The following is a 25,955-nucleotide window of genomic DNA, read 5'->3' as shown; positions in this document are numbered from 1 at the left end:
GAACATGGACTATCTCTCAATTTATTTAGATTTTTTAATCAGAGAGTTTTGTAGTTTCCCTTATGGATCTTATATGTATTTTGTTAGATTTATACGTGTGAATGTAAATCAAATTGTATTTTAAATCCCAGGTGCCAGTTGTGCACCGCTGGTGAACAGTGAAGCAACTGACTTTTGCATATTAACCTGCCATCCTAAAATCTCGCTTATTAGTTCCAGGAGGTTTTTGTTGATTCTTTGGGATTTTCTACATAGACAATCACATCACTGTGAACAAAGGCAGTTTTATTTCTTCCTTCTCAATCTGCACCCATTTTCTTTTCTTGTCTTATTCCATTACCTAGGACTTCCAGTATGAGGTCGAGCGGCAGTGGTTAGAGGGACACTCTTGAGTTTTTCCCAGTCTAGTTCCTCACCATTAATTGTGTGAGCTGTAGGTTTTAGTAGATGTTCTTTATCAAGTTGAGGAGGTTCCCCTCCATTCGTAGGTTGCTGAGAGTTTGTACCCTGATGTGTGTCAGATTTTGTCGATAGCTTAGCATCTGTTGACATGAACACAATTTGTCTTCTTTGGCCATTGACGTGATGTCCTGAATTAATGACTTTCCCATTGTTGAGTCAGCCTTCCATACGTGGAATAAAATCTCACTTGGTCAGTTTCTGACTTTGGTGAAGTTCATTTTTCCCACTTTTCCTTTCATGGAAACATTTATGGACACTGCTTGCGGTGTCAAGTTTAAAGACTCTTTGCCTGGCGCTTTATCGCAGAGATTTTTCTTTGGTTTCTTTCATCAGCGTTTTGTAGTTTTCAAGACATAAGTCCTGTGCATGCTTGGTTAGATTTACATGTAAGTATTTCATTGTTTGAGTCACTATACATTAAATTGAGTTTACATTTTATATTTTAATTAGATTTATGTTTATTTTTGAATTTTCCTTCAGCTAAGACAACAGAAGAGATTTATTGTACATGTTACAAATCAGCAGCAACTGAGAACAGAGTTAGTCCTAAATGTCACAGTTCCGGGGCAAAGGACAAAAGGGATTGTTTTTGTATGAACAAGGTGGATCTCTCAGAAGTGGCTGTGATCAGGGACCCCTGGGTGGCTCAGGGGTTTAGCGCTGCCTTCAGCCCAGGGCGTGATCCTGGAGTTCCGGGATCGAGTCCCACATCAAGTCCCACAGGGAGCCTGTTTCTCCCTCTGCCTATGCCTCTGCCTCTTTCTCTCTCTCTCTCTCTGTGTGTGTCTCTCATGACTAAATGGATAGAATCTTTAAAAAAAAAAAAAAGAAATGGCTGTGATCAGATGGTGATAGATGTTCTAGAGCCACTGCGACAAATTCTAGAAAGTAAGTGTGGCTGTCCAACAATTTGCACCAGTGTCCCTGGCTTCTGGCCTTTCTTTCCTGTGGCCTTGTGGGTGCACAAGCTTGCACTTTACTTGGACCTCAGCCTCCTCTTTCTTCTTTTTCACTTTGGTCTCTGTATTTGCTTTTTCTTCCACTTGGTTCGTGGCCCAAAGGTTTCCAAGATGGTGCCAATGCTGAGAGCAAGTGCACTGTATATGTATATTTTTTGTACTGTATTTTAGATTTTGGTGTTTGCATGTTCATCGCTAACATACAGAAATACAATTGATTTTTGAACATTTATCTTATATCCTGTGAGCTTTCTGAACTCACTCATTAATCCCATGGGCTTCCTTGGAATTTTCTATATAGACAGTTATGTCTTCTGCAAACAGTATCATTTCTTCTTCTTGGCCTTTATGTTTTTTACTTGCTTTTTTTTTTTTTTTTTTTGCATTATGGTAGTGGCTGGAACTTCCAGCAGTAGCCGTAGAAACTGGTACTTTAAAAAAAAAAAAAGAAAGAAAGAAACTGGTACTTTATGTTTCCTGAAGAGTTGGTCCATTTCATCTAAGTTGTTAAATTTATGTGCGTAGAGTTGTCTGTGGCCTTCACTGCATTATTCTTTTGATGTCTAAATGGTCTGTGGGGATCCGTTTGCCATCCTGATATTGATAATTTGTGTCTTGTTTTTTTTTTTCTTGGTCAGTTTTGCTGGTAAGTTTTAAAATTTTATTCATCTTTTCCAAGAACCAGATCACTAAGTTGAGCTTTTACCTCTTTTCTCACATAGGCATTTAGTGCTATGAATTTCCCTCTTAGGTCTGCTTTGGTGTGTCTCGGCATCAATGTTGGCATCTGTTGATTTTCTTTCATTTGGTTTGAGATCTTCCTGGTTCTTGGCGTGGCAAGTGGTTTTTGGTTGAAACCTGGCCATTTTCATGTTGTAAGACTCTCAGTCTTGTTTAACCTGTTTTTCCTGGCTTTCTCTGACAGCACCATCAGGAAGAGGGGCACCATCTCATTATCGCCAGGTGGGGGCAGAGCCCAGATTCTGTATTTGGCTCCATCTGACACCTGAGTTGGGGGGGGTCTCCTCTTCACTGTGAATGGGGTTGGGGGATACTCCTCTGGCTGGGGAGGCAGGCATGCATCCTTTCTGCTCTTCACCTGCCTCCCAGCATGAGGTGGGGGTGGTCTTGTGGCTGCTGCGAGGCAGTGGGAGCCCCAGGCTGGGAGGAGCATTTGCTACTGCCAGGGCTGGGGGGTGCGGTGGGGGTCCAGGCTCCCCCGGGTCCCCACTGGCCTAATGGACAGAGGTGCCTGGGGGCCCACTCCTTCCCTTGCCACGTCCTCCAGCTTGAGAGCACGGCCTCTGTGTCTCCATGTATGATGTAGAGAGATGGAGCACGGCCCTCCCTCCTGTGCCTTCCTCGGGCCTGAGGCCCCGGCCCAGCTGCCTTCTGCGCTCTACCCTTCAGACCTCTCGTGCTTGTTTGAGGGATCTGGGGTTTTGAGATGTACGTTGGAGGAGTGGGGAAGTGGAGTTCCACCTCAGTTTTGAATATAATTTACCTAATTTTCAAGTTTGTACAATTTGATTTTTTTTATTATTATTTTTTAAAGTAAGCTCCATGCCCGGTGTGGGGCTTGAATCCACCACCCTGAGATGGGGAGTCGCACCCTCTACTGACTGGGGCAGCCAGGTGCCCCCTATGTTCGTACCGTTTAATCTTTAATAAAGCCTGTGCTTGGCAGGTGCCTTGTAAATATTCCTGCACGTTTGGCCCTGGGCTCTCAGGCCAGGACTGCCCAGAGTGTCCATGCACAATCCTGTCCATGTGGGGCTGATGCCCCAGAGCCACCGCCCGTCCCCACTGGGGAGACACCTGCTGGGTGGGCGCTGCCAGGACTCTGGATGCACCTGCTGCCCTGTGCCCGGGCCGGGCCCCTGCCTCTTCCCCCAGCCCCGCTCCTTGGGCAGAAGGGGGGCTCCCCGAGGATGTGGGGGCCGGAGGCTGCAGGAAGGGAAGGGACGGCCCCGTTACCTTCTCAGTCACCAGTTCCTTCTCTGCAACCTCAGGAGCCAGAAAAAATGTGTCGTAAGTGCCTATAAGAGAAAAGCCCAGGTTCTGAGTTCACCTTTCAGCCTTGGGTGCCGTGGCGGGGTGCAGGTCGGGGGGCTCCCAGGTACGCACCGTTGGCAGGGGGTGGGCTGAAGAGCACGGCCCCGTCTTCGGCCACCAGCACGGAGTCCAGGCACAGGTAGGCTGCAAGAGAAGGTGAGGGTCAAGGCAGCTGGAATCACTGGGGGAACCAGCATTTCTCCGCATTGTCTGTCCCCAGGTCCTGCTCTTATCCAGGGGCCATTGGCCAGTCACACTGTCCAGGAGGGTCAAGCTTCGGGGAGCCGCAAGCCTGGTCCAGTTTGCCTCCTGGGGGACAGCGTCGCACCTGCCGAGGGGCTGCGGCCGTCCACGCCCCCTCACTTTAGAGCAGGGCCATCGCCCCTCTGCTGCCCCCTGACATCTCTAGGGCACCCCCGGCCCCAGTGGGGACACAGCCACCTGGCCCCTGGGTGTCCCCGTGGCACACACGAGGCCATGTGCTGCCCTTGGTCCTGGGCCTGGGCCACATGCTGGGGGCAGCTGAACAGAACCACAGACGGGGCGTCACCTGGGTGCTCGCTGTGTGTGCGCAGGGCAGTGAGACACGCGTGGGACAGCGCCCAGAGCTCATACTCCTTGAAGGGCCGGCCCAGCTGGCACAGGAGGTCCTGCAGGGAGACGCCCTGTGGGGGGAGGTCGCATCTTAGCGAGAAGGGGCCGGGGGGTCGGCTGGGCCCAGGTCGCTGGGCCAGTGACAGGTGGGAACCCCTTCAAGTGAGGGCGGGATGTGCCTCCCACGCAGCCCAGCCTTGACCAGCAAGGCCCCCGCGTGTCCCGCACAGACGGACAGACGGACAGACAGAGGAGCACGGCGGCTCCGGCCACATGCAGCGTCTCTCAGCCGCGAGAGGAGGTGCAGACACGCCCTGAGGGCATGAGGCTGAGAGAAGCCAGATGCGGAAGGACGCGGGCCGCGTGATGCCACCTGCACAAGGTCCCTGCGGGGTCGCCTTCCCAGAGACAGGGGCGCAGGGGGCGCCGGGGAGCCGGGACAGAGCCTCAGCCTGGGGTGGGGGTGGGGGTGGGGGGCTGCACCGCAGGGAATGTGCTGGGTGACACGGGGCCGGGTGCCTGACGGCGGGGACAGCAGATTCTGTGCCGTGAGTTTTACTCTAGCCCCACCGTCCCCGCCACACACGGAAATGTCCCCGGGTCAGAAGGACGCGCTCAGCTGGAAGGTCGGGCTAGGGCCGCAGCCACCACCGTTTAGGGAAGGTTCCAGAGGCAGCGTCTGCCCCCTGGGCCCTGTCCATGCCCCGGGGTGCAGCCGCCCTGCTCTCCTAGCTGCTGCCAGCATGGCCGGCGGCCCATGTTTGGGGGGTGCCCTGCCCAGACGTCCCCACATGTGGGGGCAGCCCGCTTGGAAAGCAGGAGGTGCTTGCAGCAGGCCCTGGGTGGGCCTGGTCCCATGAGGCCTCTGGGCAGGGGAGCCTGCTGGTTAAGACCGTGCCTGGGCTCCCAGTCCGCGCTGCCCCTCACAGGCGCCCACCCTCCAACAGAGGGCATGCCCACGCCATGCCTCAGTTTACCGCCTGGCAGGTGGCTGTCTGAGGCTGCTGGGCATGGGAAGGTGGGCCCAGTCCAGGGCTGGGGTGTGTGAGGTTTTCCGGCCTTGGTGGCTGGAGGTCGGGTGGGTGGATCCAGGGGGTAGTGGAGACCACGTGAGCTGAGGTGTGGACACGCGTGTGTGCGGCGGGATCTGTCAGTGCACTGGGATCTTCTGGGTACACATTTGTTTTAAAGTAACTGTATCTTTGGGGGGCCTGGGTGGCTCAGTCGGTCAAGCATCCGACTCTGGGTTCGACTCAGGTCATGATCCCGGGGCGTAGGGTGCAGCCGGGTCGGGCTCCCCGCTCCATGGGGCATAGGCCCCAGGTCCGGGGTGAAGCCCAATGTGGGGCCGGAGCTCGGATCAAGTCAGATGCTCAACCGACCGCAGCACCCAGGTCCCAAGTCCTCACACAATTGCAGAGGAAGCCACTGCAGCCCCTGAGGGCCGGGGTGGGGGACAGGCCCAGAGGTCAGGGGCTCCTCCTGGGGAGCTGCCCCGGCAAGAACATGAACCCCAAGGCGGTGGCGTGCCTCCTCCAAGGGACGCACGGGGTGCTGCCTGCGGCCGGAGCCAGGTGAGGCCTGGGGCCCGCGGGCCTCGGGGACGCCCCACCTCCAGGGAGGCTGCAGCAGGGGCTCCGAGCGCGGGGCACCAGGCTGTGCTCAGGCGCCCTGCGGGCCCAGGCAGCTCGCCCGAAGCTGGTCGGTGACTGAGCGGGAGGCTGAGCTCCTCGCGGGACGGCAGCAGCCCCGGGCTGCCCACGGCCCGTCACCCACCTGCTCCGTGGCGGCGCTCGCCGGCTCCCCCGCTCCGTCCGGAGGCCCCCCGGCCCTGGAAGGCCCTCGGCCTGCGTCTCCGGGCTCTCGGGATCGGGGCGGCGGGCTTTCCTCCGCAGGGCTGCGGCCCGGCGCCCCCGCTGCCCTGTGCCCTGCGCTGGCGTCTGCAGCTCCTCCCTGCCGAGGCTCGGGCCCCCGCTCCGGCCACAGTCTGGTCTGGGGCTGCGTCGTGTAGCTGGAAAGGCCGCTCTTCCCGTCGAGGAAGGCCCTCCTGGGGTCTGGAGGGAAGACCTCAGAGGCGGGCAGCTGGAGCCCGGAGGGGGCCAGGGTCAGGCCGAGGGCGCTGGGCTCAGGGCCGTCGGGCAGGAGCCTGGGGAACGTCTGCACCTTCCTCAGGCGGCTGTCCAGGTCCCCCAGAGGGCGCTGGGCGTCCAGGATGAGGCTGGCCAGCCGCTCTCCGTTCCTCACCGGGGCTGACAGGAGGGGCTTGGCGGGCGGCTCCGGGGGGCCATGGGCTTCGCCGGCAGGGCGCGGGGGCAGGCCCTCGGGGTCGGCGGCACGGCCCCCGGGCGGCTTCCTGGGCCCCAGGCTTCCCGCGGCAGGTCTCCCGCGCCAGGCGCTCTCGTTGACATCTGGGCAGAAGCAAGGTGGTGGCTGCGGGGACCTCCCCGGGGGCCCTCCCAGCGGGGGGGGGTACCTCTCCTGTGCTCCCGGGTCCCCCTGGGTCCCCCACGCCTCCCGCAGGACCCACCCAGGACCACCTCCTTCGGCCTCCTGCTCACATACCCCCGCGGATTCTAATTATCGGGGCTCCAAAGGCTCCCGGGCCCTCCCCGCCTGCACGGCCGCCGGGTCTTCCTCAGGCCGCCCGAGCAGCGTGTCCCTTCCAGCACACGTCCACAGGCGATGCCCCCGACGGAAGGCACTGGGTCTGGCTGCGGCCCCGTCCCACGCACCATCTCCCCCACACTGTCTGGATCTCTGTGCAGAAACTGGCCCCTCTTGGTGGCCCACAGCCCCTCCTGTGGTGACTGCTCTCTGCCGCCCCGCTGCAGCCAAGCCTCAAGCCTGCGGTCCCCGGGGCGGTGTGGGGAGGGCCCTGCCGCCCCCAGAGGCTCTGCGCGCCTCCCCCGAGGGCCTCCAGGCTCCCTGCTCTAGGCACAGTGCAGAGCGGACGCCGGCATTTGTTCAAAACATGACTCGAGACGGAGCCAGGGTCCCACGAGAGCCGGGCAAGTCCCAGATGCTGCAGAACAGCTTCCACAGTGGAGAACTACGGGTCTGCTGGACACCGCGTGGAGACCCCGCGTGGAGACCCCGCGGGGTGTGTGAAATGTCCCCATGTCCGGGCACCGACCACTCATGGACTAGGATGGAGGTGAGAGGTCTGATACGCTCACTTCTCAACACGACCTGGGTTTGCACCCCCAGGTGCACAGGTGTCTGCAGAGTGTGCACACGGTGATTGAGAGTGATGGTGAGCGTCTGTGTCAATCTGCGAGCACGTTTGCCCAGGGGTCTGTACGCGTGGGGGAGTGCTGTGTCTGTGCACAAGGTAAGAGCGGGCGTGCATGACTTTGCACCTCCATGTATGTTTCTGTGACTGTGAGCAAGTGGGCATGCACATGTGGGGTCCTGTGGGGCACCTGCGACCTGTTTGCATACGTGTGCACGTGAGTGGGCGTTTGCAACGGTGTGGACCTGCGTGTCTGATCTGTGCTACGGTTTGTGCACACGCACGTATGTGAGCAGGTACGTGTGTGCATGGCCATCTCTGTGTGCATGTGCAAGCACACGTGCACCTGCTTACCTTGGAATGCTCCGAAGGACTCAATGGAGAGCACCCTCCTCCCGATGGCCGACAGGCTCCGGCAGAGGCGGCAGGAAGACGTGAAGAGCATCTTCTCTTCACACAGCGCGATGATGCTCTGCAGAGCGCGGGGGCGGCTCAGACGGGGAGGCGCACCCGGGAGGCCCGCCCCCCGCAGCCCCCCACCCGGCCTGCTTTCCGGCCTAAGGAAGCATCGTGTCCTGCGATTACAGAAAACCAGCCCGTGAGGATCACGAGCCAAACCTCTTCTAATAACAGCGTGCAACCGCGGGTCAAGCTCTTCTTCAAGCGAAAGGCAACGTGGCACCAAGGCCCGGGCGCAGAAGAGCCGCGACGCGCAGGGGAGAGGCGCGCGGGCCTCGTGTGCGAGCGGGGCCCTCAGGTCTCCGCCTCGGGGGTGCAGGCGGGGAGGGCCCCCCGCTGTTTACCTCAAGGTCGGGCCGGTCCCTGGGGTCCTCCGCCTGCATCTGGTTCAGCAGCTCCTCCAGGTCTCGGCTCAGCCGGGGCTCGGGCTCGGGCTCCGTCACATACTCGAGGGCGGCCTTCAGCGTGGCCCCCAGGGAGTAGATGTGAGCCTGCGGCGCCGAAAGCCTGTCAGCGCCTGGAGCGTGGCTGGTCCCCGCGCGCCTCTGCCCTCCACCCCCAGCCAGACATGTGTTGAGGGGGCACCTGCCGGCCACGGGGGGCACAAGGAGGGCCCGGCGGCTCCCCCACCGCAGCTCATTGCAGTGCCCGCGCCCCCCGGGCCTCGGGGTCGCCCCGGCCCCCGGCTCACCCGACCCGACGCTAGGATCCCGCTGTGATGGCGGCTGTGCCTCCGAAGGACCGTCGTCTCTTTTTATTACTTATTTATTTATTTTTAAAAGATTTTATTTATTTATTCATGAGAGACACACACAGAGAGAGGCAGAGACCCAGGCAGAGGGAGAAGCAGGCCTCGTGCAGGGAGCCCGACGCGGGACTCGATCCCGGGTCTCCAGGATCAGGCCCTGAGCTGAAGGCAGCGCTAACCGCGGAGCCACCCGGGCTGCCCCATCGTCTCTTTTTAAATCTGCGTTTCTCTAATTAGGAACGGGGCCGAGCATCTGTTCGTCACTATCCGTGGCTAACTTTCCTCTCTCTGCCCACTCACGGACCCCGTTGTTTCCCGTTCGGGGTGGAGCCCTGGCGCACAGGGGATCTGACTGCCGGTCTGTGTGCCACACATATGTTCTTACCATTTGTCACTTAGCTTTTGACGTGGTTCACACATCTTTTGACATTCACAAATTCTAATGTTTAATTTGTGAAAACAGACGTTTTATTTCTTTAGCTGCTTCTTAGGAGGAGCTTCCCTATCCCAAGATGATAAAAACAGCTTTCTTTTGTTTCCTCCAATATTTTTATAATTTTTACACATCCAGCTCTAATCCGTCTGAAATCTGTCAGCGTGCTGGCGTGTCGTAGGGATCTGGGTTTGCTTCCCTCCTCGTGGAGAGCAGCCCCGGCACCATTCACACAAGATTCCAGCCTCTGCTCGGAGCTGCTGCCCGACCTGCTGCTCCGCTGGGGCCCTGGTACCACTGGCCTCTCCTCCTCTAATGCTGGTCCCTGAGTCTGTCCTATCCAGACTGCACTGTTTTTTTTTTTTTTAAACTTTTTTTTTTGATTTTTATTTATGATAGTCACAGAGATTGAGAGACAGAGAGAGAGAGAGAGGCAGAGACACAGGCAGAGGGAGAAGCAGGCTCCATGCACCGGAAGCCCGATGTGGGATTCGATCCCGGGTCTCCAGGATCGCGCCCTGGGCCAAAGGCAGGCGCCAAACTGCTGCACCACCCAGGGATCCCCAGACTGCACTGTTTTGATTATAGTAGCGTCAGCGTGTATTTTCATATCGTGAGGACAAGTTGTCCCTTTTTTCCTCAAAAAGTTAGATTATTTTCACATTTGTCAGCTTTTAAAAAACAAATATAGGTTCTCCCATTCCCATTCACAAAACAAACCAAAAATGGTTGCGATTTTATTGTAATTGCACTCCCATTGCAGAATTTGGGAAGGACCAAGTTCTTGTAAAATAAAATGTTAATAAAATAAAATAAAATAAAATAAAATAAATAAAATAAAATAAAATGTTTAGGATGTTGCCAGGATGGTAACAGGACGTCCCCAGAGCCTGTCCCTCAACAGCCATCCAACCTCCTCCGTGGGGGCCACGGGAGCCAGCGCCTCACGCAAGGGACCTGCGTGTCAGCTAACGGGTAGACTTCGGTCCTGGCTGTGACCCCACTGCTGGACCAGCCAGAAAAACAGAGAGGACTCAAATTAGTAGAATCAGAAGTGCAAGAGGAGACGTTACAAGTAACCCCACAGGAACGCCCTGATCTTAAGAGACTAATATGAACAACTGCACATCAACAAATCGGATAACCTAGGGAAAAAAAAAAAAACGGGTGAATTCCTAGAAACCTACAACCTACCAAGATTGAATCATGAAGAAATAGATGCTCTGAACAGACCGTGAATAGTAAGGAGATTGAATCAGTAATCAAAGGCCTCCCAACAAAGAAAAGCTCAAGACCAGATGGTTTCCCCAGCAAATCCTACCAAACATTTAAAGAAGAATTAATACCAATCCTTCTTAAATTCTTCCAGAAACCTGAAGAGGAGGGAATACTTGCAAACTCATTTTGTGAGGCCAGCATTATCCCGATACCAAAGTCAGATAAGGGACCTAAGTAAAACCACAGAGTAATATCCCCGATGAACACAGATGTAAAAGTTCTCAACAAAACGTTAGCAAAGTGAATTTAACGACACATCAGAAGGCTCATACATCACGGTCACGTGGGATTTGTCCCTGGGATGCAAGGGTGACTCAGCATCGGCAAATCAGTCAACGCAACGACTACATTAGTAGAGAGAGGAATAAAAATTGTATAATCATCTTAATAGACGCAGAAAAAGCATTTGACAAAATCCAACATCTCTTACAATAAAAACTGTCAAGAGATTGGGTATAGGAGAAACACGTCTCAACATCACAAAGGCCACATGTGACGGCCTCCAGCCAACTTCACACTCAATGGTGACAGGGTGAGAGCTTTCCCTCTGAGATGAGAACAAGACAGGGGTGCCCACCGTCCCCTCTCCCATCTGACACAGCACTGGAAGTCCCAGCCAGAGCAATCAGGCAAGAAAAAGAAATAAAATACATCCGAATCAGAAAGGAAGAAGTACAGCTGTCTCTATTTGCAGACATTATGGTCTTACATATAGAAAACTCACCGAAAAGGCTCCACCGAAACTCTTAGAACCAATCAACAGGGATCCCTGGTGGCTCAGCGGTTTGGCATCTGCCTTTGGCCCAGGGCGCGATCCTGGAGACCCGGGATCGAATCCCACATCGGGCTCCCGGTGCATGGAGCCTGCTTCTCCCTCTGCCTGTGTCTGTCTCTCTCTCTCTCTCTCTCTCTCTCTCTCTCTCTCTGTGTGTGTCTATCATGAATAAATAAATAAATCTTAAAAAAAAATAACCAATCAACAAACTCAGTAAGGTTGTGCAGGACACAGGTCAACATGCAGACGTCAGCTTTCTATATACGAACAATGATATATAGGAAAAATAAAGGAAGAACGCAATCCCATTCACGATAGCATCAAAAACTAAAAACAATAATTAGAAATAAATATAACCAAGAAAGCGAAAGTTCTGTACACGGAAAAAGTTTAAGACTTTGGTGAAAGAAATTAAAGGAGACACGAATACATGGGGAGATACCCCGCGCTCACGGACTGGAAGAATTAGTGTCGCTGCAGTGTCCATCCATACCACCCAAAGTCAATTCCTACGGCATTTTTCACAGAAATAGAACAATCCTAAAACTCATCTGGAACCACAAAAGACCCCTAAAGAGCCGAAGCAATCCCGAGAAAGAAGAACGGAACTGGAGGCGCCGCACGTCCTGATTTCAAACTTTGCTTCAAAGCTATGGTGATGCGAACAGAGCGGTCCTGGAATGAAAACATCACACAAGCCAACGGAACCGAATTGAGAGCTGGCAATGAGCTCACGTCTATACAGTCAGCCTGTATTTGACACGGGAGCCAATAGTACTCCACGGGGAAGGGATGGTCTCTTCGATAAGTGGTGTTGGGAACACTGGACAGGCCCCTGCAGGAGAACGACGCTGGGCCATCTTACACCACTTACAAAAATTAACTCAAAATGGATGAGACGCCACGTAAGATCCCAAACCGCGTAACACTACTGGAAGGAACCACGGGAAAAAGCTCTACGACGTTGGCTTTGCCAACGATTGTTTGGATGCGACAGCAAAAGCACAAGCAACGAGAGAAGAAACGGGTCAGTGGAATTACATCCAACACTGAAGATTCTGGACGGCACGGGAAACAGTCCGCAGAGCCAGAAGACGACCCACAGCATGGGAGGAAACATTCGCAACCCGCCTGTCTCCTGGGGATCTAATATCCAAAAATACATAAGGAACTCGCACAACTCGAGAACAAAGGAACCATCTGATTGAGAAACGGGCGGAGGAACTGAGCCGACACCTTCCCAGAGAAGACGTCCAGATGCCAACGGACACATGAGAAGATGCTCCACGTCCTCGTCACCAGGGGAGTGCGAGTCAAAACCACCCCGAGGCGTCACCTCGCGCCGGTCAGAACGGCTGACGTCGAAAAGACAAGCGATAACGTGTGTTGGGGAGGATGTGGAGAAGGGGGAACCCTCTGGCGCCGTTGGTGGGGACGCGAAACGGTGCGGCCACTGTGGAAACAGCGCGGAGGTTCTCAAGGGTCAAAGCGGGAGCCACCTTGTCACCCGGCCATTCCACTCCTGGGCGCGGATCCAGAGGAGCTAAAATCAGGATCTCAGGCAGGTGTGTGCCCTGCCACGTTCACGGCAGCATTATTTATAAAAGGGCAAGATGTGGAGGCCGCCTGGGTGCCCGTCTTCGGCTGAACCGGCAAAGCAGTGTGGTCTAGAGACAGCGAGTGGGGTTCAGAGAGGAGGGCCCTCGAGGGCGCGGGGCTGCGGGAGGCGAGCCTGGCGGGGAAAGACACGACGTGCACGTGGGATCTAAGAAAGCCAAACTCTCAGAAACAGTGCCGGTGGGGGTGGGGGTCGCCACGGGCCGGGGCTGGAGGAGGCAGGGGGACGCTGGAGAAAGGACGCAGGGCTGCGGTCCCAAGATGAGCAAGCTCCGCATCTGACCCGCGGCTCAGCGACACGGGACGCCCGCCGCGCTGCAAACCTCGAGGCTGACACGGTAGATCCGGGTGTTCTCACAGCCAGAAGGAGCGGTAGCTGCGTGATGCCGGCGGTAACCGTCCCTAGAAGTGGGAAGCATTTTGCAAAACACGAACATGTCAAATCACCTGTGCACGGACTCGATGCTCCGTGTCGGTTCCGTCCCCGAGGCCGCGGGGCGACGCTCAGGGGCTCGGACGGTCCGTCTCCTCGTTTTCTTGCATCTCGATTTCTCATCTTTGGAAAAGTGGTTCCCTTTACATTTCTGGCCCCCGGCTCTGTTTACCGCAGACCTTCCATGGTTGTTGCTATTATCAATGAGATATTTTCCATTTCATCTCTAAGTCTCTAACTGGTAATTACTGACACAAAGAGAAACTACTTATTTTTGGGGGGATTGGATCTTGTTTTCAGCTGGCCTCTGAAGTCAGCTCTGAAGAATTCAGGCCCACGGTCTTGTCATCCATCCACAGACAAGGCAATCCTGCAACCCATACCCACCCCCCCCCCGCCCCTGGCACCACTCAGCGTCAGCGTCTTGCAGCCGGCTTGGGTCCCCCACATACGTGGTTGAGCGGCACTGGTGACGCCTTAATCCACCCACTGTCCCTGTGCCCAAAGCTGGGCCCTGGGCCACTACCCCGTCTCTCACAGAAGACACGGGAACCCCCAGTTGGTCCCCATGTGGAGGGCAGCCTGCTCCCCCTTCTCACACATCGACCGTGCCGACCGCACCCCAGGTCCCCCGCCCCGGGTCCCCACACAGCCAGTGTCCAGGGCCTCCCGAAGGGGCCAAACTAAAGTGACGCTGCTGCATGGACTCAGGGCGGATGCCTTGTTGTAGGGACCCTGCTGGTGCCCTTGCTTGGGGTGGAAGGAAAAGCAAACCCTACGCGCCCCCACCCGTAGGGCTCCAGCCAGGGTTGTGAGCTGTGAGTCTGCAGTGAGCAGACCCCCCCCCACCCATCACAGGTCTGAAAATAAAACCTGGCTCCGTACCCCCAATGTCAGGGCATCTGCTTCTGCCCTCTACCACCTTTTATTTCCCTCCAGGAACACTGGTACTCACCTGTCCAATCACCTGTCTATCCAGCCATCCGTCCATCTACCCACTCACCACCCATCCACCCACTCACAATCCATCCCCATCCATCTACCCACCCACCCACTCACCCATCCATCCACCCACCCACCCACACATCCATCCACCCACCCACCCACCCACACATCCATCCAGCATCCATCCACCCGTCCGTCATTCCATATCTTTTAGTTTGACAATGATTCAACAAACAAACTTCTTGGTTGTTGGGTGACACCGCCCGTGACATGCTAGCCAATGTCAGCATCTTTGCCACCCAAGGCCTCTGCATATCTCCCTCCTTCCGTCTGGGTCCTCCCTGGTGAATCCTACTCACTCTAGGTTCCAACCTGAACATCATTTCTCGTAAAGTGGCCTCTACATGAAAAGTCCCTGGATGAGGACCCTATTATCTCCTTGAAAGGCCCCGTGCTCCTCTCTCAGGACCCCGCCCACTGCCCACATCAAGTCTGTCTCCTGTGAAGATCGTGGCCCCCCGGGCGGCAGGAGCTCGTCTGTCTGCTCTGTTCACCGTGAGGCCTGACACACGTCTGTGGACAAGTGACAGTGGGCAGTAATGGTGGGTGGTGGGTGTCGAGGTTGTCCCGGCTGTGCTGCCCTGGAACCCCGACAGGCTCAGGATGACGGGGCCCAGAGGAGAGTCCCGGGAGGGTCAGGGGCTTGCCTGGCGCAGGCCTTGAATGCTGGTGATGGGTCATAGCTTATCTTTAGGGAACTAGCCCACCTCTGGGGTCTCCTGGGCAGGGGGTGAGACGTGCAGGGGATGGTCCCAGGAGGGCCAGCTTCCATGTGTCTGGGGATCTGGGGACCTGAGGGGTCATCCCAGCAGCGGGCAGGGTCAGAAGGGGGAGTTCTGTGAGAGGATTAGAGGGCTCAGAAGAGCTGCCCCCCATCTTTGTCCTGTGTGTGGGGTGGACGTGGGGACAAGACTGGACCAGCAGGGGCCGTGCTGACCGGTGGTCAGGAAGGCACACAGTGGGCCAGGGGTGGGCTCAGTCCCGACATGGCCAGCAAGCACGACCCAACATGCTGCACCCTGGCCACTCCTGAGACCCAGAGGTCGCGACTGGAGGCGTCAATAGCAGCAGCGGCACCAATAGGGCACATTTGCCACTGTGGTCCTGTGGGCAGGGGCCGCCGCCCCAGGCCGCAGGCAACAGGCAGCTGAGCAGACGTGGTCCGTCCACGTGACGTGTGCAGAACGTGGCACCTACGGAAGGGGCTCCTGACAGCCCCAGGAACAGGCACCGGGTAGAAGCCCATCCGAGAGCAGCACGGAGACCCTGGGGGACACACGGGCCACGCACACCGAAGCGTCGGTGCACACCCACAGGCCCTTTGCACGTGTCGGGAAGAAGGGCTTGTTTCCCCCGTGGGCGGGGGGGACCCACTGGGAATTGCCCTCATCACAGGACGATTCTAGAGATGCAAGTATTAAAAACTTGGGGGCCTCCAGCTTGGCAGGTGGACAGGCTGGAGTGTGGACCCCGTGGCAGGCCCGCCGGCCCCGCGCCCCGCAGGGTGCTGTCATCTCTGCTTCTGGACCCGGGTGCTGCCTTAGGGACCTCGGTCTGTGAAAGCCCCTGGAGGCGAGCGTGCTTCTGGGTGTGTTACATCTCAGTAGAAAGTCAGGAAATGGTCAGCCCACTGCTGCCGCTGAACGACTCACAGGCTAAAGAAGAAACCCCCGTGGGAATAAAAGAGACGCCTAGAAGTGGAGGACCCGCGAACGCTCCCTGGCAGGGCTCTCAGGACGCAGCAAAACCCGCATCTCGAGGGGAACTCATGGCCTGGGCTGGAGATGCTCGTACCGGAGAGGGAGGGGGGCCAGAGACGGGCGAGCCGGGGGCCCCCCGCGCGTTGGGAGGGACGCCTGCCAAACTCCAAGCCAGGAAAAGAGGATGAAAAATAACAGCAGAATCAGTGGAAAAAGAAAACAAAGACACGCCAGGAAACTAGCAAAATGAATACCCCTGGCGCGGCTGGCGGGCGCGAGGAAGGAGGATTTCAAGCATCCCACGTCCCACGTCCCACGGACCGTGCGGTGACTCACAGGAGACGCCACAACCTAAAAGCCAAGTAGGAACGGGGTAACGCTCGGAATATCTAGTTTACCGGGAAGCCTCGGAGAGGAGAACACGACAGGTGAGGCCCGTCGCCGCGAGAAGCTGGGCAGCCGCGAAGGCCCTTCCCTCCAGGGACGCAGGCGGCCGAGGGGCGCGGGGCCTGGCTCGGGGACAGGGGAGGGACGGAGGGAGGGGCGCTCGCACGCCCTGGGGGCCCCCGACACGTCGGAAGCCGCGCGAACGCCCCGAGGAACAGACGCGACCGTGCAGTAAGCTGGGCCCTTAGGCCTCCCTCGGCGGGAAGGGGGCTCGACGCTGGAGAACACGTGTGCAAACACGGGACGTCCTCACGGTCACTTCAGAGGACGCAGACGCACTTTCGTGAAAGCCCCGGTGGCTCGACAGCTGGTGCAGGTGCCGACCTGGCCGGGAGGGGCGGGGACGCCGCACTCAGGGCCCCCAGTCCCCCGTCCCCCGGGGTGCGCATCTGCCGCCCGGCGAGGCCACGGCCCGAACCGCGACCCCCACCCTCGCTCGTGCTGCAGGTGGGGTCGCGCAGAGGGAAGCCCGGGAGGAGCTGTAGGTCACGGGACACACGGAAGGGACTCAGCTCGACGGCGGGATACGACACGCGGGGGTTCCGGCGACTTGCGTTCCGTGGACTTGAATCAAACGGGCAGAAGGATGCCATCGCGAGGATGACGTGGGGCTAGGACGGAAGCAAAACACCAAATTCCCGGGATCCCTGGGTGGCGCAGCGGTTTGGCGCCTGCCTTTGGCCCAGGGCGCGATCCTGGAGACCCGGGATCGAATCCCACATCGGGCTCCCGGTGCATGGAGCCTGCTTCTCCCTCTGCCTGTGTCTCTGCCTCTCTCTCTCTCTGTGACTATCATAAATAAATAAAAATTAAAACAAAATTTAAAAAACAAAACAAAACAAAAAAAAAACACCAAATTCCCGAGAACAAACGAGTAAAGGATATTCAAGGCTCCCACGGGAAGGGACCCCGCGTGGCTGGCACGTTGGAGGCTCTCGCTAGGCCAGTGGTGAACCGCGTGCGACAGAGGCTGAGCCTCCCCCCGTGACCGACGGACGCGCCGCCCTTCCCCGTCCAGGCCCGCGGAGCTTCTTACGGGACCCGAAACCCACTTCTGACCTTTACGAGGAGGACAAAGGGCCCGGAATAGTGAGCGGGTGTCCCGGGGGGCCGGGCGGGCGGGGTCTACACGGAAAGCTGTGCCGCTGGGTCCTCCGCTCACACTGCAAAGTCCCTGAAGCCGCTCACAGGAGAACAAGAGGGTCTGCAAAGTCCTCGTAGGAGATTTCAGGGAACCTCCGGGAGCCTGGGGCTTGGGACGGTCCCTTAAGGTACAAGAAATACTAGGATGCTAACAGTGTCAGAAACGTGAATCGGTTTCACTCCACCAAGCGGGGGACACTTCTTCCCTCGAGGGAGGCCTTGAGGCTGTCGTCCCAGCTGGGGCTCCTGGGGGGCGGCTGGGGACATGCTGTGTGCCCCCCCGACCCCTTCCAGCCCAGCACACCCGGACCTGCCAGACGCTATGCCCGGGGACGCTGCCCTGGGGACACGGCCTGGGGACACTGCCATGGACCGAAAACCCAGCTGGCTTCCACGGAGCCCAACATTAAAGGGTGGACGACAGGTGGCTGGAAAAGCCCTACTCTTTGCAGATTTTGGGGAAAACTACTGCTATTTTTCATAAAAATACATTCTGGATGGTACGTGCAGTGGCTTGTTACTATTTTTAACCGGCCACGGGCTCTGGCCTGCAGGCGGTCAGGCGCTGCGGTGACCCGCAGCAGCGTCGGGAGTGGGAGGCGCCCCCGGAGCCGCTGGCTGCCCCGGGACACGCTGTCCGCAGGACATTTACGATCCTGACAAAAAGAGTGAAAATTCACGGAGAGAGACGGGCCTTGCGGGGGGCGCGGGGCTGGGCGTCCGCCGTGGCGGGAGGCAGAGGGGCGCCCGCCCGCACGCCATGGGGCCGCCGGTGGCCGCGTCCACCGAGGCTGTGCAGAGCGGGCCCGGCGCTCCCGGGGGTCGGGGGCGACGCGTGGTGACCCGGAGCGCCTGCTGGGAGAGCTAGGGGGGCGGGCGCTGCCCTGAGAACGCGGAGGCCAGCACAGGCGAGCGGCGTCGCCGTCGGGGACAGCCCGGCGCTCGGAGGAGAGGGGCCCGGACGGCGGGGCTATTTCCAGGGTCGTCACTTCCAATACGAAACGCGAGGGAGAGAGAGCGGTCGGTGCGGACCTGGGACGGGGCGGCCACAGCCAAGAGCACGCGGGGCCTGGTCCCCCTGGGGCGTCCAGGGCAGCAGAGACCCGGCCTGGTCCTGCCGGGTGCCCTGGTGGGGGACGAGGGTCCCCGCGGCCAGGGGGCCGGGCAAGAGCTCTCCTCAAGGTAAACAGCACCGAGGAGCCAACCCCTCGGATTTGGGGTAAAGATCTGACCTGATGTCACTAAGCTAACGGGTTTTCACTGAAATGTTTGAGTTTGTGATCACGCACGTGTTAACCATTGATTTTTTTTTTCTCCACGCAGGCTGCTCGGGGGGATGCCAGCGCCGCTCGCAGCAGGGAGGTGGGCCGGGCAGGGCGCCCCCCTTCCTTGGCAGCCCAGCCACGCTGCCCCGAAAACACGGGGGTGTCCGGGGGCCCACCCTGTGAGCAGGGGCGTCGCAGGGGCCTGTGGCCCTCGGTGGCAAGGCTGGCGGGCGCTGCGCCCACCCCTCGGCTCCTCCGCCTGGCAGCTGGGGTGCCTGCCACCCACCAGGGCCACCTCAGCACCTTTAACATGTTAAATCCGGCGAGTTCACACTCCAGAAACACACTCGACGACGGTGAGGACGAGCAGGCGTCCAAACAGCGAGCTGCCCCCGGAGCCAAGTGCACCACGGGGAGCCCGAGTCTGACCAGGGCGGGGGGGGCCCTCAAGCAGCCCCCCAGCCCCGGCCCGCGTCCCACACGGAGCCGCCCCCCATGTAGCGGCCTTTCCCGCCGTGGGGTCAGGGTCGCAGGGGCCCCGGCGCTGCTCACCTGGAAGGTGTTCCCGGTCACGTCGAACTCCGGGGGAACAAACGCGCCCTCGGGGTCATCTGCGGAAGCGGAAGACGGGCTCGGATCACGGGCCACACACCCACGGGGCCCGGGAGCAGGAATCCCGAGGCCGGGAGGGCAGGCACTGGGGCCCGTTCCCACCCCCGCCCGTCCAGGACAGTGCTCGGGAAACAGTGCTCCAGCGGGGAACCTCCGTCCCCTGTGACCCGGGGACGCCGCCCCACGGGAGGCGGGAGGGCTTTGCTGGCCTCCCAGAGTAGGGGCCGCGGGCTCCGCGGGGGAGTCGGGCCCACTCAGCCTCCCCGGCAGCGGGGCAGGGGCGGCGGGAACACGGATGGGAACACGGGGCGGGCGTCCTCGAGCCCGCAGGGGCCCTCCCCGCCTGCCCAGCGCCCGGCCCCCGCTCACCGCTCAGCTGCTCCATGAAGCACACGTTCCCGCTGGTGTTGAAGGCCAGCGTGTCGGGCGTGATGCACAGCGTCTGGAAGATGGCCGCGTGGGCGACGCTCCGCATGGACAGGCTGCACTCCAGGCACACGGCCCAGGCCTCCTGCTCGCTGAGGCCGCTGTCCCGCAGCGACAGGATGTCGGCCAGGGACACGTTCTCCTGCCGAGAGGGGCCGCGGTGAGGCGGGCGTGGGGCCGGCGCGCGCGGAGCCGCCGCCTTGTGCCCGAGGCGGGGCCGTGGGCCAAGGCTTTCCAAGGACAAAGGGCGGCAACCCAGGAGGTCACCCGCCGCACTGTCCCCGGCCGCCGGGCCACGGAGCATTTGGCAGAGCGGCCGGCGCCGGGGGCCGGGACCTGGTTGTCCCAGAAATCCCGGCGCCCCACGAGCAGCGGCCCCACCGCCACGGCGCCGGCCCTCGGGCTCAGAGCAGCACGGAGGAGCGGGGGACGTGAGCCGGTGCGCGCAGAGGCACGCTTGTGCGGGGAGCCCGTGGAAGAGCACACGCGCTGCCATCGGTCCACGCAAGCCTGTGACGTTCGGGATCGCGCACACACGCGGCCGAGGAGCGGCCCAGACGTCAGCTCCGGGCAGGGCACACAGGGACGCAGACCCCAGGCCTCCCCGCGCGGGCCCTGCCCTCCGGCCTGAGCTCAGCGCCAGTGTGTCAGCAGCACGCGCACAAGCACTCACATGTGTGCGCACACGCCTCCTCCTGCGTGCAGACACACGCCACGTGTACTCACACACGCCCACGTTTTCAGGGGCGTCCCACACGGACACACCACACTCATGCAATGAGTTCGTGCACCCGTGGTCGTGCACGGGCCACCCAGCCTCACGCACACACTCAGGGACCCACACTTTACTCACGTGCACGATGGTGCCGTCCCCCCTCGCACGCCTGCACACTGACTCATACACACTCTCACACGTCACACACCTCGGATCTCCAGGCCCTAAGCTGGCCTGCAGCTCGGTGCCCTGGTCACCTCAGTGCTCCACGAGGGAGTCAGGCTGGGGGCTCAGGTGGGTCAGGGCGGGGTGGGGGGCGGGGGGAGCAGGGGCCATGGAGCAGGAGGCCGGGCCCCACCCCTCCCAGCCCACGGGCCGTCCTCCCAGGGGCATCAGAAGTCTCCTAGCTGCAGCCCCTGAATGTCCCCACCCACACCACAGGCGAAGGGCAGAGGCTTCAGGAAAGAAGGGGAGTGGGGGAGGGGAGGGGAGGGGGAGGGGAGGGAGGAAGTGAATCAGGATGTGCTCCGGGGGCACTTCGGCCAAGCCTGGGGGTCAGCAGTGTGGGCGTGGGGACCCGGGGGCTGGGCCGCCCGGTGCCCATGTGCTGGGCACCTCCCCCCCCACGGCTTCCCATTCGGGGTTGGGTGTGGGCCTCCCCTTCCGGCTCCCTCTGCCGGGTGCATGGGTGAGGGGGCCGGTTCTGGAAGCTTCTTCCAGAACTGCCCGCAGGGCATGCCGAGCGCAGACGTGCCGTGGGGAAGGAGGTCGGGGGTTTAAAAGGAGGGTGCAGTGTGGGCAGGATGCGGTCACACCGGGCGCAGGGGCGCTGGCGAGCCCCGAACCTCACTCCCAGCTCCGGGCCTGCCCCGGGGCCCCGTGGAAGGTCTGCTTTGGCTGAATCCCGAGGCCTGTGTGCCCCCCCGGGACTCCCGAGATGGCGGAGAGCCCGTGACTCCTGGGGGCCTCGTTCAAGAGGGTCTTGGCTGTGTCCACACGCACACACTACACACGCTGCACCTGCACACACGTGCACATACTACACCACACACGTACACATGTGCACACATCACATGCTACACCCGCACACACGTGCACATATGCACACACCACACTATACCTGCACACACATGCACACATGCACACACCACACGCTACACCTGCACACACGTGCACACAGCACACCACACACGTGCACACATGCACACACATGCACACACCACACGCTACACCTGCACACACGTGCACACATGCACACAACACACACTACATGTACACACAATGCAGATACCGGACACGCACGCATGCTATACCTGCACACACACCTCCACACCTGCACACACGTGTGCACACACCGCACAATGCTACACCTGCATACATGTGCAGATAACACGTGCAGACACACGTGCACATGACACACAACACCCACACATGCCTGCAGATAACACACGTGCACACATGCGCATGCGTGCAACCACATACAGAGGCACACACTAATAAACAACCCAACGGGCCCGTGGTTTTGTGCTATTTAGGAGAACAAGGCCGGCCCACGGTGTGTGAGCCAGTTCCCAGTGCAGGGGCTGGTGGACACCCCGCGGGCGGTTGCCCACACGGGCCTCACGCGCCAGCTCCTGCGGCTGCCAACTGGATGTGCTGCCAAGAGAAGGGAGCCCAGGGCAGCTGTGCCCCCGGCATCTCACAGCCCAAGGCACCGACCCGTCCCCTGGGACACGCCCCCGCGGTAGGGGCGCCCTGCCCCCCAGCAGCCCTGTAGCCCCCCTGCCTGTTCATGGTGGAAGCACCTAAGGGGGGACTCTTGGCGTGACTTTATGGGGTGAATCCTGTGCGTCCTGAGTCACTGCTTCCGGCGCTGAGGCCTCCGCTCACGGACACGACGCTCTCAGCCCCTCCGAAGCCCAGCTGTTGCGAGGGGAAGGCATGATTCAGCTGACAGCTGGCCCGGGGACAGAGCCGAGGTACGCCGCTGGCACTCCCGATACTCCAGGGCTGGGGGGGCGGGGGTCACCAAGCGCTGGGGATGCTGCACCATGGACCCCACGGTCACCTGTCCTCTGGGACCTGCCACCCACTTTCCCCGTTCACCCTGGCAGAAGGAATGACCCTCCCTCACCTGAATCCGTGGCCCGAGGAGGGCGGACAGGAAGAGGCTTGGCGGATGGGCCAGGTAGGAAGACAGCCATGTCCCCACCACAATCCCAGGGGACACCCCCGCCCCGGCCACCCTGACTGACAAGGGCCATGGGGACATCCCGCACGTCTGCGCTCATGTCCAGAAGGAGCTGCTCCAGGACCCGAGGGCCCTGTTCTGTGCCCGGAAGACACTGCGGGAGCCTCACTGGCAGACGTTTCAGGAGGAGGCCAAGCCGGCCACGGTGCCCCCTGATGCCCGTCTGCAGCCCCAGCCCAGGGCACCCACACGCCCAGCACCCACGAGGGCCGTGGCAGGCCAGACGCATCACGACTTCCACGCCGCAGCTGTCCCCTGCCAACAATGTGTGGCCTTGTGCCTGCTGGGCAGCCTCTGGGGGCTCCCCCTCCTGGGTGGGCCTAGAAGGTTCTCCAGAACCCAGCAGAGCCCGTGGGTCCTGGAACCCCACCCTGCACCGTTCTCCAGCAGGGCGCCGCCTGGGTGGGCCGTGGAGGAGGGTCACCGAGGTCACGTTCCTTGCAGGGCACAGAGGACTGTCCTTCCCTTGCACAGACTGTCCCGGGGGCCAGGCTGGGAGGAGGGGCAGCGCTCACGGCCGCCCCGGGGGTCAGGGGGCAGGGCTGGCTTCCCCCCGAGGACCCCAGAGCGGCCCTCCCGCGGCCGGCGCTCGGCCCGATGCCCCCTCCCAGCGCAGCAGGGCCGCTGCGGGAAGCCGGAGACTCGCCCGGGCCGGGGTGTCCCGCTGGGGGCCGTCGGGGCGCGCTCCCAGAGCAAGCGCTGGGCAGTGGCCGCCTCCCACGTCCCTCTCAGAGCCAAGCTGCTTTCCACACCTGCTGCCACCGTCGGGGCTGGGGTCTGCGCCCTGCCAGTCCCCGCCGGCTCGGCCACCGCCCAGGGTGTACCGCTGGCGCTGCGGGGCCGCTCACGGCGGGGCCTCTGCATTCCTTGCTGACGACGAAGTTCGACATTTTCCTGTGTCTCCGGGCCCCTCGGGTTTCTCTGGGGTTACCACCAGATTCCACGGGGCTCCTGGGGGCGCACGTAGGGTCTTGCTAACAGTCTGCTCTAATCAGCTGCAAACCGGGTGACTCCCCAGGTGCACGTCCCTCTGTGGGAGCTGCCCGGGGCTTCTCCCCGGGGTCGCATCAGCACGGCCCGGCCTGGGGACGATGCAGTGCCCCCCCACCCTTGTCCTACACGGGAGGGCGAAGTCGCCACCGGACTGTGATGCCGTAGCAGGAGTCGGGTGTCTCTGACGGGGACGTAAGACCTTCAACAGCAATGGAGCTGAGCGTGTGCGGGAAGCATGAGGCGGGACCAGGGGTGTTTGCGGCTCCAGGACATCGGTCTGGCTCCACGGCTGCGGCCTGGGCAGGCTTCCTGCTTTGTGGGCGCGGGCCCCCGACAGTGCCTCCCGGAGAAGGTGCGGAAAGGCGGGAGGGCCCACGAGCCTCCCCAGTGGAAACCAGCAAGGTGGTGGCGATCCCACCTCCTCGAGGCCCCGGGCCTAGGCGGGAGGTCCCCAGCCCTGTGCACTGGGCACAGCTGGGGGTGCTCCGACCCGGAGACGGACCAGGGCACCCAGCGCCCAGGCCGTGGGCTGAATCTGGGCCCTGCTGTTCTATTTACCGGGCACCAGCGGCTGGCTCCGTGGGCACGAACAGGCCCCCAGGTGTGGGGCGGCTGGCACGACACAGCTCTGTAGGAAGAACCACGTTCTCCATCTGCTTCCGATGGTGACTCCGGAGGTGAGTCTTCTGAGAGATGCTCTGAAATGTGTCCTGTGGGGGAGCCTCTGGCGGCTGGGGGCGGGGTGCACCTTTTCATTTTCCATCAAAGCCACGGAGATGCCCAAAGGTTTCTCACTCCCTTGCTTCTCCCTCCACAGTCTTCCCTCTCACCAAATCCAGGCCACCGTGGGGGGGGGGTGTGTCGTGGGGGAGGCAGCTCCAGCCCTCGGCTGCTGCCTCCACGGCTCTCGGCTGGCCAGCCACCGGCACCCTGTGGCAGACGTGCCTCCCAGGGCAGTGCTCCCGGGGCAGGAGCTCCGTCCTCACAGGCAGCTCTTCTGAGAAAGTGGGCGGAGGGGGGCAGCGGAGGAGGAAGTCCCTGGGGACCGCCGCTGTGGCCCCCGTGAGCCCCCTTGTGTACCCCGGGAGGGTGGTGGCCACGTGTAAGTCTTGGTGTTGGAGGGCGCTCATCGGCACCACGCTGGTCACAGCCCGTCCCACGAACGGCTGCGTGATGCCAGCATTCCCGAACCCCGGGCGCAGAAGCCCAGAGGCGGGGTGTTAGCCTGCTGGCCTGGAGGGCCGACCCCCCAGACCCTATGGCCTTGGGTCTTCCTGGGAGTGGCCGCCTATCACGTGGACGGACCTGGCCAGCTCCTCTGACCCCAAGCCACTGCCTGCGGGGCGCGCGGGGGAAGCCGGAGTTGCGGGCACACCGGTTCTGTGGGCACCTGTCCAGCTAATGACCAGGAGCTCCACGGGGTGGAGACTGCCGGGCCCTCTGAGCCTTGGGCAGGGGGTGCTCAGGACCCAGGACCCCGCGTGGAGGCTCCTGCTGCCCTCCGTGCCCTAGAAGCAGCCCGCAGCCCTGGGGGGCCTGCCCGACCCCCACCCCAGCTCCTGAGCCTGTTGCCAGGACTGGGCTCTGCTGGCTGGTGCCGCCCGCTGACCTGCCAGGCGCCCGCAAGGAGGAAAACCGCGGCCCACGGCGCCCCCCAGATGCCCACGCTCGCTCCCCCAGGCGCACTCTAGCCCGGAGCCACCCCCCCCCCCCGGCACCCACTTCCTCGGGGACCACCCACCCCTGCGGCCCACGCGGCCTTCGGGGGCCTGGCGCTCCAGCCCGGCGCTGGGGGCCGCGGCCCGGGGGGAGGGGTGGGTGGCGGCGGCGGGACCCCCGGCTCACCTCGTCCTCGGGCAGAGTGGGGAGCGGCTCGAAGTCGTAGCCCGCCAGCCCCGCGCCCTCCTCCGCGAGCACAGCGGCCGCGTCCATGGCCTGCATCCTGCTGCGCCCGCCCCGCGCCCGGCTGCGCGCCGCTGGGTCGGGTCCCTGGGCCGCGGGCTCCGCTCGGTCCTGCCCCGGCGGGCTCGGCTCGGGCTCGGCTCGGGCTCGGCTCGGGCTCGGCTCGGGCTCCGGCTCGGCTACGCGCGCCCGGGCTCCATGGCAACGCGCCCGCCCCCCGCGCCCCGCCCCGCCCCGCCCGCGCGCCTGCCGCAGTGTCACCCGAGCGGGCGGCCGGCCTGGGAGGAGGGTCCCCAGGGCCCGCTCCGGGGCTGCGCGCTCGGGGTGCGCTCGGGGTGCGCGCGGGGGCTGGGGTGCGCGCTCGGGGTGCGCGGGGGTGCGCGGGGGTGCGCGGGGGTGCGCGCTCGGGGTGCGCGCGGGGGCTGGGGTGCGCGCTCGGGGTGCGCTCGGA

General features: G+C 61.1%; 1 protein-coding gene across 1 annotated transcript in view; it reads right to left on the bottom strand.

The window, feature by feature from the left end:
* Window positions 1–25,543, bottom strand: part of KNDC1 (kinase non-catalytic C-lobe domain containing 1) — a 50,525-nt gene extending 24,982 nt beyond the window's left edge. Inside the window, exons 1-9 of the mRNA XM_055345760.1 lie at window positions 25,448–25,543; window positions 19,587–19,785; window positions 19,158–19,216; window positions 8,106–8,252; window positions 7,657–7,774; window positions 5,847–6,478; window positions 4,027–4,141; window positions 3,549–3,620; window positions 3,399–3,460 (exon numbers count right to left, since the gene is read on the bottom strand). Coding sequence (XP_055201735.1) covers window positions 3,399–3,460; window positions 3,549–3,620; window positions 4,027–4,141; window positions 5,847–6,478; window positions 7,657–7,774; window positions 8,106–8,252; window positions 19,158–19,216; window positions 19,587–19,785; window positions 25,448–25,543 — 1,500 coding nt within the window. The remainder of the gene's footprint in view (window positions 1–3,398; window positions 3,461–3,548; window positions 3,621–4,026; window positions 4,142–5,846; window positions 6,479–7,656; window positions 7,775–8,105; window positions 8,253–19,157; window positions 19,217–19,586; window positions 19,786–25,447) is intronic.
* Between the last annotated feature and the right edge of the window lie 412 nt (window positions 25,544–25,955).

The sequence above is a fragment of the Nyctereutes procyonoides genome, unplaced genomic scaffold, assembly GCF_905146905.1.
Source record: "Nyctereutes procyonoides isolate TBG_1078 unplaced genomic scaffold, NYPRO_anot_genome, whole genome shotgun sequence".
Lineage (NCBI taxonomy): Eukaryota > Metazoa > Chordata > Mammalia > Carnivora > Canidae > Nyctereutes > Nyctereutes procyonoides.
This window is presented reverse-complemented; position numbering and strand designations above follow the sequence as displayed.